Source organism: Mauremys mutica, chromosome 11 (genome assembly GCF_020497125.1).
Source record: "Mauremys mutica isolate MM-2020 ecotype Southern chromosome 11, ASM2049712v1, whole genome shotgun sequence".
Taxonomy (NCBI): domain Eukaryota; kingdom Metazoa; phylum Chordata; order Testudines; family Geoemydidae; genus Mauremys; species Mauremys mutica.
Genome location: NC_059082.1, coordinates 24,186,264 through 24,201,102, shown reverse-complemented (window position 1 = coordinate 24,201,102; position 14,839 = coordinate 24,186,264). Strand labels below are relative to the sequence as shown.

Sequence of the window (14,839 nt, the reverse complement as noted above, 5' to 3'; positions counted from 1 at the left end):
TAACCCTTCCCAGAGATAGCACAAGTCTTCCACTGCAGTGCTAGCATGAGAACTTCAGGATTTGGTAACATTTTTGAGAGTCACCCCAAATTGTCCCTCAGCCCCAACACTCCTTGCAGCTGAGAGCTCCTCTTCTGAGGTCTGAGAGAAAGCAGAAGTCCCAAAAGCCCTCTCCTGCCTTCCCAGGATCATTTCCTGGGACCAAAAGTTCTGGGGTCTCTGTACCATCAGAATGGACCCAAGACAAGCTGGGCAGACAGAAAATAACAGTCCAAACCTATTCCCAGGCTGAAAATAACAAAGACATCCAGGCCCTTTTCCTTTCAAGGGTGTTTTGAAAGCTCCTTTCAGGCTGGAACAACAACTACAGGGTTCCCCCAGAGCATGAAGAAACACAAACCACAAGTCTTCTGGCAGCTCTGGTACCCATGCTTGTCTCCCCACTCCCAGCAGCCTATCGGCTGCCTTTCTCTTCCAGTAGACTGCCAATAGACTAACCAGCTTCAGATATCTTCCAACCCTGCCCAGCCCCCTCTCCAGTCCCCTTGGAAAGAGATGGCATTGTACATCCTGTCACAGGATACATTTACCAGGTAGCAAGTTCAAGTCAGAGAAATCTCTTCTGATGCAAAATGCCCTTTTTCCTGTGCAGTGTTCAACAAACTGCAACGGACACAATGTGGAATGCAAAAAATGTTCTTACTGTTTTGTTGTTTAAATGAGGTTAAGTCTGAGGATATATGAATATACAATAGAATGTTTTCTCACCAAGAGAATGGAAATTTTGAGATAATAAAACTTTGACAGGAAGGTTTAATCAACTATATTTCTAAAAAATTAGTATTTTTGCACTCCCTGCATTAGCAAAGTTATCATTAGGAAGAAACGATCATGTTAATTCATGCTGACTGCTACATTAAAATGTAATGTAGCTATGAATCTTTAAGATCAGCTTTTTCAAGAATATTCTAATTTGTTCAATCTCATTTCAGTTCACTGACTGCAGCTGAGAAGGATTCACGTCATAGAATATTCTCTTCTTTTCTTCTTGCCAGAAAAAATGATGACCAATTATGTTATTTGGAAAAACAGGAAACAAAAGGCTTGTCAAACCAATATAAATGGTTTCAGAAGTTAGATAATACAGACACAAAGTTATTGTAATTGTATTATCTATTATTTACACTTACATATAACGTATAAATATGTATATTGGTGTCAGTGTGAGTACCATGTATTCCTTTTTTTCAGGATAGAACTTAAGTCTGTTGCCATTCAGGCACAGTGTAACACCCATGTCTTTTCTTGGTCTATTCTTAATGGCATGGGTGGGAAGTTCATAGGGTGACCACATGTCAGAGTCATTTATTTATTTGTCAATATAATTTCTTAAATATTTTTGTAAAAAATATATATGCACTTTGTATGGGAGGATTTGATAAAGGGAGAGCACATGATGGAGAGATATGATATAAAAGATTTATCACACTGAGTTTGGAATGAGTTGATTCCAAATGAGTATTCATCTCCACTCCTTTCCAGTGCTGCCAGGTCTATTTTTTGTGGTGTTCAGTTTAATAATGTTTAGACCAGGGGTGGCCAAACTACGGCACGCGGGCCACATCTAGCCCACAGGACCGTCCTGCCTGGCCCCCAAGCTCCTGCTGTCCCCAGCTCCTGCTGGCTAGCCCCCAATCCCTCCCCTGCTGTCCTCCCACCCCCACAGTCTCAGCTCGCTTGCTCCGTTGCCGGTGCCAGGGGTGGCTCCAGGCACTAGCGCAGCAAGAGCGTGCCTGGGGCGGCATGCCGCGAGGGGCAGTGTGCCGGTCGCTGTGAGGGTGGCAGTTAGGCCACCTTCGGCAGCATGCCTGAGGGAGGTCCGCTGGTCCAGCAGCTTTGGCAGCAATTAGGCAGCGGATGCCAAAAGTACGGGACTGACAGATCACCCGCTGAATCTGCATGACCAGGGGACTGTCTGCAGGCGTGCCGCCGAAGGCCGCCTGACTGCCGTACTTGGGGTGGCAAAAAACATAGAGCTGCCCCTGGCTGGCGCAATGCTCTGGGCGGCGGGGCTGTGAGCTCCTGGGTGCTCCTCACTGCTGATCTGGTGCTCTGTGCTGTGTGGTGGCGGCAGCAGCATGGCCCAGCTCCAGCCGGGTGGTACGACTGTAGCGCCACCAGCCACCGGTGCTCCAGGCAGCGTGGTAAGGGGCAGGGAGCAGGGCGGGTTTGGATAGAGGACAGGGGAGTTCGAGGGTGGTAGTCAGGGGGCAGGGGTGTGGATGGTGGTTGGGGGGGGAGAAACAGGGGGTTGAAGGGTGGCAGGGGTCCCGGAGGGGCAGTCAGGAAGGAGGGGAGGGGGTTGGATGGGATGGCAGGGGGGAGGAGTTCTGGGGTCAGTCAGGGGACAGGGAGAAGGGGTGGTTGGATGGGGAAGGGGTTCTGGGGGAGCCATCTGGAATGAGAGGAGGGGTTGGATGGGGCAGTGGAGGTCCGGAGGCAGTCAGGGAACAGGCGGAGGATGGGGCAGGAGTCCCGGGGGGGGAGGGGGGCAGATAGGAGGTGGAGGCCAGGTCATGACCCCTCCCCTAACTGGACCTCCATACAATTTACGAAACCCAATACAGCCCTCAGACCAAAAAGTTTGCCCGTCCCTCGTTTAGACCTTATGGCCATATTCTATACAAATCTGTCTCTTCAGTGGTTCCGGCTTCCAACCACAATGTTTTAAAGGTATCTGATGCAAATTCCACAGGGCTAGATTGAGCCTTTGCCATGTAGCTGCGATGTCCCAGGAGTAGCCTCGGGGAAGAATTGCAACTCAGAGATATGGGCTAGTGTGTAGCTTTGACATACCCGGGATGCTCCTTCATTGCTCTTATGGGAGGTGTAATTTGCTACAGCCTTTTTCCTTGTGTAGCATACTCCCCTCCCTCCCTGCACCAAGTCATCTCTGCTGGTGCACTGGGATGATGGATCCAAGGGTATGCTAATTCCCCTCCCATTCTACCCACTTGTTGTTGAAGGGGTTAATGGCCACATGGAGCCTGATCTCCCACATCTTGCCCAAAGTGGTGATCTGGGCAAGGCATACAGAGGGGAAATGGTTTACTGCTTTATTTCCTGTGTAACAGCATTAGGGCAAGTAACAGTCTTGTCCATAATGAGGCAATTTGCATTGAAAGTACATACACAAATGATTTTCCATCAATACCTGTCTGTGTAAAAGCTAACAATAAAGTTTCATAACAAAATTAATATGCAGTGGTTAAAAACGAGATTAAATGAGGCTAATGCTTTAAATAAGCAATGTTGGGGCAATACAACACTACAGTGAATGACAACTTGATCCTTTAAACCTAAATAATGAAATCAGGTGTCTACGGATGTATTTTGTTGTTTCAGGCCCATCTGGCAGCACCCATATACACCAGTAATCAGAAATAAAGCAGCATTAACTTCTTTGGAGTGCTGCACTTTAGTGATTTTACGGTACTTATAGGAGTAGATAATGATATGGTACAGCATGCAAAATTAAAGAAAATGTTTTTAAAAGTAATAAATGATATTTGGTATCTGACTCTTGTCCCTCCTCTCTGAGGCAAACAAAACACAACGGATACAATCACCTTCTTTGCTTGTCATGATGACTGTAGCACATCCCCTCTTTAAATCCCATCCCCTCTCTAAATCTCATCTTTCACCACACCAAGTTCAAGTTTAATTACCCAGTTTTCAAGACAGAAATCTATACCCCCTTGTCATAAACAGATAGTTAAGGGTTAAGGTCTGTTTTACCTGTAAAGGGTTAACATGTAGTACCTGGTGACCACCTGACCAGAGGACCAATCAGAGATAAGATTTTTTCAAATCTCTGTGGAGGGAAGCCTTTGTCTGAGTGAGAACTGTTTTTGGATCTAACAGAGGACAGTCATGTCTCCAAGTTCTCCTGGAGTAGTTTCTACTAATTAATAGTGAGTATTAATTAGAAAGGCGAATTAGTCTTATGATTTGATTTCTATATTTGCAATTGTGTGTTTGCTAAAGGAAATGCTTTATTCCTGTTTGCTGATATTGCTTTTACTGAGAAAAGGGGGAGGGGGAATTCTCTCCAGAGATTGATAAGGTTATACCCTATGAGTGTCCAGCTTGGGCTCATAGAGATTCTGTACTTTCTTTTTTATTCTTTAATAAAGTCTTTTCTATTAAGGACTTGTTGGTCTTTCCTTGGGTGGATTCTCAGGGAAAGGGGAGGGGGAGGTATCCCTCTGTAGTTGGATCCCGGTATCTCTCCTAGGAAAAGGGAGGGGGGGAGGAAGCAGGGGGAATGGTTTGTTTCTCCTGGGTGTGAGAACTCCATGGATTTGGGGCTCTTGGAATCCCCTAGGATTTTGGGGAAGGACTGTGTCTCAATCCACATTTCCTAATTGAGTGGTGGCAGCGACAAGGAGACCTACCCTAGGATTTTAGGGTGGGGGAATACATGCTGGTCCTCACTTTGAAACCCCCCAGTTTCAAGTGAGGGTGCAGACCAGGACATGGTGGCAGAATACATGCGGGTCCTCACTTTGAAACCGCCCAGTTTCAAGTGAGGGTAGACTCTGACACCCCTTCTTATCTATATTTGCCTCTTATCACATCCCTCCCTGCCCTCTCTGCTACTCTCATGACTCCATCCTTGACCTCTACTAAAGGTGTTTGTCAGAGATGGTCCGAATTTTCTGACCATCCATTTTTCGTCAGTATTTGATGGTTTGTTGAAATCAAAATGTTTCATGGAGATGCTTCGATTTCAGCAAAAGTCCAACACAACCCAGAGAGGCTTTGAAACCTGCCTGGTTTCCTGCCAGCATGTATGCCTGGCTCCTCAGCAGCTTGCTGTTGGACTGCCACAGATTCTGAACTCCAGGGCTTCCAGACTGCTGATGTAGGGCAGCCCTCCATGTGGACTGCCTTGGAATTGGGGCTGTATTCCCTTATACAGAGAATTTCTAATTTTTTTTTAGGCTTTTGTTCCAAATCAGAATGAAACCAAATTTTGAAATCCTCTACAAAACCTTTCTATGCACAGCTCTAGTCTTTGTGCTTGCTACCCCTCTTGCTTGGAATGGCCTCCTTGAACTGACCAGTCCTTCAAACCCCTTCTTTAAATCCAATTGTGCCATGAAGTTGACAAAAATTATTCTGAGAAGCAATATGAGAAAGACGACTCTTCCTTATAAGCTAGATTAAGGACGAACAAGGCAAACAGCAAATCTACACAAGTATTTGCAAATTGTGGATATCAGATTCTCTTCCTCCACCCAACTTTTCATACAGCTTATCATTTTGGATTGTAAGCTCTTCTGGGCAGATACTGTGTCTACTTCTATATTTATAAGGCACTTAGCACAATACTGCCCCAATACTCATTGGGGCTTCTGGGTGTTACAAGCAATATTAAATAATAACAATAATAGTAATTTGCAATTTCTCTAACATACTCAATTATTTTGGACACCAGAACTAAGCTATTTTATTTAAAAGTAAAGGTAAAAGAACGTTTGGAAAATGTGCTTGAGGAGCAGAGCTGGATACACAGGAGAAGTGTGTATTGAAGATGTTTGCTAAATTCAACTCTCTCACCAAGTTTCCATCCCTCTAGTCTTCAGGCATTACTCCTCATCTAGTCAGGGAGCAGAAACCATACCATGTATGTTAGGTAACAAATCTCACAGAGTAAGGGTGAAATTCTGGCCCAATTGAGATCAATGCCAAAACTCCCATTGACACTATAGGCACAGGATTTCTCTATAAATACACAACACTTTGAAAGGAGTACTAGGTACAAAAAAATTGCCAAAACCCCATAGGCTCAAATATACTTGTAAAAACTAAATGTCAAACAATGATGAATTATCAACTCAGTGCTGAAAAACACAATTGGGTCTACAGAAAAAGTGTGAGGAGGGAAAAAAGGCCAAATCCAATTAATTAAATGTTTAGAAAGAGAAGTTCAACCAGTTCTATAAATGAAAACATCCCTACACCACAAAGAGAATTAGAATTGGCATGGAATTAATTTCTTAATGCTTGCATAGCACTTTTTATGCCATACAGGAGCTAAATATTGTTATTAATTTAAAAGGAAGAAAAATAGGGTACACTGATTTTTTAAATGCTAGATTTTCAAGCAGTCCTGTTTGTGAGGCATGCTGACCTAGTGCACTGTGTATGTGTTTTACAGGAAAGCTGTTGTCACTTTTTCCAGTATGTCATGCCACTCCCTCCTACTCCCACACACCCAATCCCTTTTTTTAATTATTATTTTGATGGCAGTGTATGTCTGGACACATATAAGAAGAAGATGACTAGAAAAGAGGAATATGTCAGGCCAATTTGATTTTTATCAATGCCAGAGATTCACTTGCAAATTATGTGGGATTATCATTATCTCCATTTTAGATGAAACAAACAAACAAACAAACAAACAACAAAACAAAAAAACAAACCCCCACCACAACTGAAACCCCAACTTTAGGGCAGAAAGATATGGTTGTATTGTTGCTTAAGGAGATTAATAGTAAATTGGATCACACAAAGGTTGCAATAGCTGCTGTGGGCTCTAAATATGAACAGATGGTAGCCTACATTCATTTGGAAGACAGTACTGGCACACCAGAGTGCAATGCATTTTAATGATGGACTCCATTGAAAATGGAGGGATCAAATGTGACCATACTTAAGGACCTACTCATAATCCCATTGGAATCAAGGCAAAAATCCGATTGGTTTCAATATGAGCAGAATCAAATCCTCAGCTTGTAACATCCAGGGAGAAAAAAAACCCATGAGATTGAGAGCTGGCAAATATCAAGGATAGGCCTACATCCTTCAGGGTTTGCCTATTAAGAAAGACTGAACATTATTCCCTTCATGAATGGTTTAAATGTCCTGGTCTCTGCTATGGGATCTTCAATGAGCATAAGTACCCAGAACCCTGACTATCACTCTCCTCTGAAAGACAGTACCTCCAGCAACAAAGGGCACCGTAAACCTCTGGGGGTATTGGATCAGGATTGACTTGTGCCACCTAAGGAACCACCAATACCACTTCTTGAAGCACCAGAGCATTTGTTGAGGGTCTCTCTTCCAAGTCCCAATCCAGCCCAACCCTGCTTAAATTGCGACTCTGATAAGATCACAGCACAAAATGGCATCACAATAGACAACTATTTTCAATATAATTATATATCAAAATAGACAGTGATTTTCTTTTAGATAGAAAGCTAACATACACAGTATTTTAAACATTCCAAAATGTTTGCTTCAAATTTGTATGTGAAAGGATTTCTTAAGATGCATGTAACTGGAATAAAACAGATTTCATTCTATTTTCTTCCTGAATCTGCCATGTTTTGCTCCAGTTATCAGTCTTCAATGGCAAATACTAATCCTTTAATACCTCATTGGATTGCCTGGCACAAACAACAAATATCACAGTTCTGAAATATGACATGCTGGCTACGATAAACCGGTGCTCTCTTGAACATGTTCTATATGGCCACAGATATGACATTTTCTCTTTAGTATTCTCAGTAAAGTGCAACAATGTTTTCTTTGATCTGAGCTTAAAACATTAGTTATCTTTCAGAGCCTTATGAATTCCTTCAGCAATTCAGAAGACCTTGTAATAAACTGTTGCTTGAATTCCATGTTTCTGTGCTTTACAACCAGGATACAAACAACTGGTCTGGCCTAACTTGAAGCTGTCCTCAGAGTGATTTATAAGGTATAATTAGAAAACCGAGTATGCTGTTGCAAGTTGTTGAATAGCTTTTGTAGTTCATAGGGTGAAAACACTACTATTTAGTCAATTAATTTGTAACAGTATGCTTAGGGGTGAATATACAGAGAGTGCTAAAATTATTATCTACATGTTAAAGGTTACAAGAGGAAATGGCTTTTGAAAATACACATTAATCTGTGTGCTAAATCTGGGACTCAATTTTGTCTAATATCTGTACCGTGTTAATAATATTCCATTATTGTCTTTCCATTCCAGGAATCCTCTCTCTGCTTCTGTACTCTCCACTACACAGAAACTGTTCTCACAGAGGAACCTCAAAGAACCTCATCTGACCAAGTCTCACATCTTCTACTTTGTCCTCATGCTCCTTAATTGCTCTGATATCTTTGATATCACTCATCACTCCCTCCTTCTTTAGTATGATTCCCAGCCCTCCTCGGCCTCTAGATTTTCTCTGATCGCTCTTACAACAGCTTATCACATTGGGTCGAAACTTCTTGGTCTCTCCTCCAGTATCCTGCAGAACTTCTCCCTGTCTACATCTTAGGTTTCATTTCTTATGTCCTCCCTCATCTCCTTCACTCCATTACTAGTGACACCTTCACAACTGCTTTCATTGCCTTCTCTCAGACTTCTGTCTTTTTACCTTCTTTCACTCAGCCTCCTATGCAGAACAAGACTGTCTGTTCCTAGGGCAACAGGCAGCATTTCTTCCCCACATTCAAATCTTTTCTGACTGATAATGCCCACAAACACATGCCCATAACAGACAAATGTTTTCTCTATCCAACATGTTATAAGAAGGAACACAAAACAATACAATAACTCTTCCCTCAAAAACCCAGTTAATAGCTTTCTCTGGATCTCTCAGAGTTTTCTGACTTCCTCATTTGTCTCTCTTTTTAATCACATTAGTACCATGAATATCTGGAGTCCATCATCAAAGGAGCTCCATACTACAAATTATTATACTGGATGCTCTGGAGGAAATATCATGCAGTTCAATCCTCAAATATTGTTTTGTTTTTTTTTACCCAATAGATCTACTACGTTTCTAAATAACTGCCTTATACTTATTTTCACTATCTTCTGGAACAACTCTGTAGCTACTACTGGGCCTGATTGACTCAAAGGAGAGTTTTGCCTGCAAAAAAAGACTGCAGCATCTGGTTTATCACGGTTAGTTATGTTTACTGCTGATCAAATCCACACAACATGTTTTACTTGCAAAACCCCATTATCCTAAATAACAACTTAAAAGGGGGGAACTGGATGTGCATCAGGAGAGTTGCACTGAACATGGGATTTCTTCTCCCTGCCCTCAGCAGGTTGACCCAGGAGTTTAACGGGGTAGACAGTACTGATTGATTTATAACTGCTTCCTGTGACAGGCCATCGTTTCTTTTCTTTTCCCTTTTGGGGAGAAAGTTCATAGAATCATAGGACTGGAAGGGACCTCAATAGGTCATCTAATCCTGTCCTCTGCACAGAGGCAGGACTAAGGAGTGTCTAGACCAGCGGTTCTCAAACGGGCATCTGCGAGGGTACTCCAGGGGTCCGTGAGTCATGCCCGGGGCCACCGGCCCCACTGATCAACTCCTCCCCTTCCCTCTCAAGGCCTCCTGCAGGCTGCTGCACAGCTGTTCCGTGGGAGGGAGGGGAGGGAGAGGGCTTGGGGGAGGGGGAAGAAAGAGGCGGGAAAGAGGAGGGCAGGGGTGAAATGAGGGTGGGAAGAGGTACAGTGGGGCCTTGGGGAAAGGGCTGGAGGGGGGACAGGGTCTGGGGCTGAGCGGGGGTTGAGCACCCCGAGGGAAAAATTAGAAGCCAGCTTGGGGGTCTGCAAAAATTTTTAAATTAAAATGGGGGCCCCCGGGTTGCTAAAGTTTGAGAACCGCTGGTCTAGACCATTCCTGACAGGTGTTTATCTAACCTCTTCTTCCAAACCTCCCATGAAGGAGATTCCACAACTTCCCTAGGTAATTTGTTCCAGTGCTTAACTACCAGTTCATCAAGGCTGCACAAGTAATGGAGTCAAACAGTTTGTTTCACCAGGTATTATTGTACAGTATAAAAAAAAACAAGTTTTTCCAATCAAATATCGTTTTGACAGTCAGCCTTTTAGTGCCATACATTTAGTATGTATTTACCTACAAAGATACTTTGGATCCGAACTCTTTGTGTCTTATGTAGAGACAAATTCTTCTTTCCTTTCTCCCGTGGGTTGGATGCAGCTACCATTTCAATCTCTAACATGCTTAAATGAAGGCTGAAATTTGTAGAGCTGAGCTTGTGAGATAACAAGTCTCTGACAGTATGAAACAAATACACTAGAAACTCTGAAAACTACCTCTTACCTGTGGTGTCCTAATAAGCACAATGAATATATATCCAGGCTACAGGGACTTTTGTGCATAATTAAGGAATATTGATTGATTTTCTTCTCCTGAGCAGACTGTGTATTTTTGAATTCTCAGCCTTTTCTTTTTTACTTAGTTCCTGTTATAAATATTGTTTTATATGGATTTCAATGCATTATCTTTGGAGCTAGTCTGTTATAGAAAAAATATTTATGTTGTATTTACTTTTTCTTTGCCTAAACTAAGTGCTTTCCTAAAGAATGTAGGGAAAACTATATTTGATTCTGTTGTTGAGTTTGTATGGTTTTACTTACAAGATGGATATAATGAAATCTTTAAATAATAGAAAATACATATTGGTTATTTTAACTCATTTTCTCCATAACTTTATGCTTTAAAAATCTTTTTGGTTACATTTTATGGGTATGTTAACATTTTAAAGTAATATTTATAACAAATCTTTGAATATCAGAGGGGTAGCCATGTTAGTCTGGATCAGTAAAAAGCGACAGAGACCTGTGGCACCTTATAGACTAACAGATGTATTGGAGCACAAGCTTTTGTGGGTGAATATCCACTTCATCAGATGCGTTGCTTTGTCACTTTTTACAAATCTTTGAATGTTTACAATTCCTTTCACCAAGTATGTTAGACATTAGTGATTTAAGACTTCAAATTTAGGCAAGTAGTAGTATTTCCATTTGAAGTGACTTGCCGAAGGTCTTTTCCTACTACTCCATCTTTCATGCCATATACCCTTTCACCCTTAATATTTATTTTGTCTCATTCTTCCATTCACAATTCCACACTCATTTTCTGGCTGCCTTCTACACCTGGGGCTACCACCCTCTTCTTTTACAGCCATATGTCTGAGTTCTCCATTTCACCAAACCAGGAAAAATATTATGAAAGTGAAAAGTCTTAACACCTCCAGACATTTGATGCCAGGTGTGATTTGTGTTGGACACCAGTCTGGGTGAGCTCTCTAGTCTAATGAATAGTTTGCACTAATTACCTTCCAGAGCATACTTCATATCCTGGGCAAACAGAGTCCACATGATTTCAGCACTGACTTTTCCCATGTTCAGCTCCTGAGGGAACCTGAAATCAATCACATTACATCAGTTCACCTGCTGCTAGAAATTATATTAACAGCTTTACAGCAGAAATGCAAATATTTTTGTATAAAATCACACTGAAAACATGCACTGCACTGTATTTTCTGTTTTGTACAATTATGCTAACCATTAGGAAGATCAGCCTTCAGATATGTGCTACTGTCAGAATAACTGTAATAATGTTAGGGCCCTAATTCAATACTGAAGTATGTTCTGTACCAATTATATAACAGTACATGAAGTGAAGTCCATCCTTGGTGTAAATCCTCTGATTTCCAATGAGTTATACCAGGGAGGGGATTGGCTCCTGGACTACACTACTGTTCCTAACTCCTTGCAGCACTACTGGCAATCTGAAGACATAGAAGAAACAAGTAAAGTGAAGTAAGATAGGTGAAAAGACTGTACTGTTAATTAAAGCTTTTACTACTCATCTCATGTTTAATATGCTCTTTGAAAATAGTCTGTTTATACAGTGGTTGCCATTAAGAAGTCAATATTTGCATATATTTAAGTGCAAAATAAATAAGGAAAAAGAAAGGAAAAACCATGCTACCTCAATTACCATTGTGCAGTAGCTGTTGGCAAAATCTGATTTTTTAATGATAGCCACTGTATGTTTTGTACCAGGTTAAAAAAAAGGGGGTGTATGTGTGCGTAAATGTCCTGCTCTTGCTCTGAATGTGGAACTCATATTAATATCAAAGGGAGTTCAGGGAATGGAGCAAGGGCAATTCATGGCCCAAAAATTGGATATTTGGAAGCCTAGAACATAAACTTAACTTGATAAATGGGACTTTCCGTTAATGCTGAATGTAATGGAGTGTGTAGGTACATAAGAGATTCAGAGGAACATGCCAACTTTTCACCATAAAAACAACAATTATAGGCCAAATTCTATCACCTTTGCTAGGCATCGCACTACACTAGTGATGGCCATAAGTAAACAAGCGGAATTTCTCAACATTTACTGCTACCTTTCACTATCCTGAACATTAATTACGCAACCTCACTGTACTCAGAGAGAGAGAGAGAGTGAGCGAGAGAGAAACATACAGTGGTGATTGGCCTATGTAAACAAATGGTTTTCACTCATTTGTAATAGCAATGAGGAGCTGATTTATTTGCATTATTCTGTCATTTAATAATATATGTCATTCAATAAATTATGTTGTCACAAGAAAATAACCTTGTATATTCCACCAACTTGCTGTGCAGTCTCTGCATTCTTTATCTTGTTTATTAATGTACGATTCATACCAATCATAAATATCTTATACTGCAAAACCCATTACCCAGAAACAATGTCTTAACAAGATTCATTACATGGGACCATGTTTGAGTAATAAGTAAAAATTATCTTCTGCTGCTAAATATGCTTATGCAAATATAAATTATTATGGGTGAAAACTAACTCATTTAAATGGAGTTATTGCTGTATGCTGCATATTATTTGAATCTATATTTTTCCAATACTCTTAGTTTACAGAGGAATGGATAGTCATTGTGAGAATAGCATTGGTAGACATCTGTGTAATTTACATTTTCTGAAATGGAATGCAAAACTCAATTGTTCTACTCTCTTTTCCACCAATTATTGCAAAGGAAGTTAAAAACTTTGCTATAGATTTTTCATTGTTTACATTTAGATAGACTTGTCAGAATTCATTTTTTTTAAATAATTTCAATAGATATCAGTGATGTTTGTTTTTAAGCATTTTTCAATTTTGTTATTGATTTAAATTTTCACAGCTGTGGGAAGTTATGGAGATCAGACAATGCAGAGCTGAGAATAATTATTTAATGACAGTGGACACTGAGATTCAAAAACTTAAAGCTTTATAACCATTAAAACACAAATTGTCAGAATCCCATGCCAAAGTTCTCAAGTAGCATTTTTCTTACTTCACTTTTCCGTAAATTTTGGTTATCAGTGGCAATATGTTTTGATTGGTTTGAGTGTGTACCGTGATTGATGTTTACCCATATTTACTGATAAAAAGCTCATCCTTCCAAGTCTACATTTAGATAAGTAGGTTGGATAAATATAAAATAATAAATATGACTGCAGTTAGCTACTGTTTTAATGTGTATTCACCCCACACTTGCCCGGAAGGGGTTAATGTAGACTAAGAAGGGGGCCAATTAACCAGACAGGCCACAGTTGAGGGGAATCAGGTGGTTTAAATAATCCTCTGACTGAATAATGAGGGAGCCCAGGTGAGGAAGAACAAGTGGGCTACAAAGACAGGAAGTTGGCAGCCGAGATAGGCTGCAGGGAAGTAGTCTGTAGTTATTCACCATAAGAACAGAGGTGCTTTGGGGCTACAGAAGCAAGTAGCCTAAAGTTACTCCCTGGGAGGATGGAGTTTTGAGGCTGGCAAACCCAGAGAAGGGTGGAGCTAGAAGATTAGGAAAGCATCATGGAAAAGCCAATAAGGTTCAGCATGGACCAGATCTTGGCTGCTGATTGAGAGTCCCTGAACTGGAACACAGATTAGAGAGTAGGCCTGCATTCCCCTACTGGCCATTGGGGAAGTATGCATCAGATAGGCAGCGTATGCGAAGACTGATTGACTCCATTCATAAGAAGATCCTTTGATAACCCAGAAGGGGAGGACATGTGACCTGGCTGGAGGACTAAGGGTACGTCTACACTACGGGATTATTCCGAATTTACATAAACCGGTTTAACAAAACAGATTGTATAAAATCGAGTGTGCGCGGCCACACTAAACACATTAAATCGGTGGTGTGCGTCCACGGTCCGAGGCTAGCGTCGATTTCTGGAGCATTGCACTGTGGGTAGCTATTCCGTAGCTATCCCATAGTTCCCGCAGCCTCCCCCGCCCCTTTGAATTTCCGGGTTGAGATCCCAGTGTCTGATGCGGCAAAAATCATTACCGCGGGTGGTTCTGGGTAAATGTCGTCAGTCACTCCTTCCGCTGGGAAAGCAACGGCAGACAAGCATTTCATGCCTTTTTTCCCTGGATTGCCCTGGAAGATGCCATAGCATGGCAATCATGGAGCCTGTTTCGCCTTTTGTGACTGTCACCGTATGTGTACTAGATGCCGCTCACAGAGGCGATTCAGCAGCGCTACACAGCAGCATGCTTTTGCTTTTGCATGATAGCAGAGATGGTTATCAGCCATATTGTACCATCTACCATACCATAAATTGGTAATAAGATGATCGTGGCTACCAGTCCTTTTGCACTGTTCCATTTGCTGCTGTCATAAGTGCCCCTGGCTGCTCTTAGCCAGGGGCGCAAAAGCCAAAATTGGGAATGACTCCCTGAGTCAATCCCTCCTTTTTGGTATCTAAAAATAGAATCAGTCCTGCCTAGAATATGGGCAAGTGTACTAGAGAACCACTGTATCAGAGAACCAGAGAGCACAGCTGCTCTGTGTCAGATCCTGCAGAAATTATGAGCTGTATTCTATTCACAGGGGGTGCTCCTGCAACAACCCCACCTGTTGATTCCGTTCTTCCCTCAGCCTTCCTGGGCTACCGTAGCATTGTCCCCCCACTTGTGTGATGAAGTAATAAAGAATGCAGGAATAAGACACAGTGA

General features: G+C 41.6%; 1 protein-coding gene across 2 annotated transcripts in view; it reads right to left on the bottom strand.

Annotated features, from left to right (window-relative positions):
- The window catches only part of UNC13C (unc-13 homolog C), a 408,349-nt gene that overhangs the window by 132,266 nt on the left and 261,244 nt on the right, over positions 1 to 14,839 (bottom strand). For both annotated transcript variants that reach the window (XM_044979553.1, XM_044979552.1), the window contains one exon: positions 11,162 to 11,247. In XM_044979553.1, the coding sequence (XP_044835488.1) occupies positions 11,162 to 11,247 (86 nt within the window). The remainder of the gene's footprint in view (positions 1 to 11,161; positions 11,248 to 14,839) is intronic.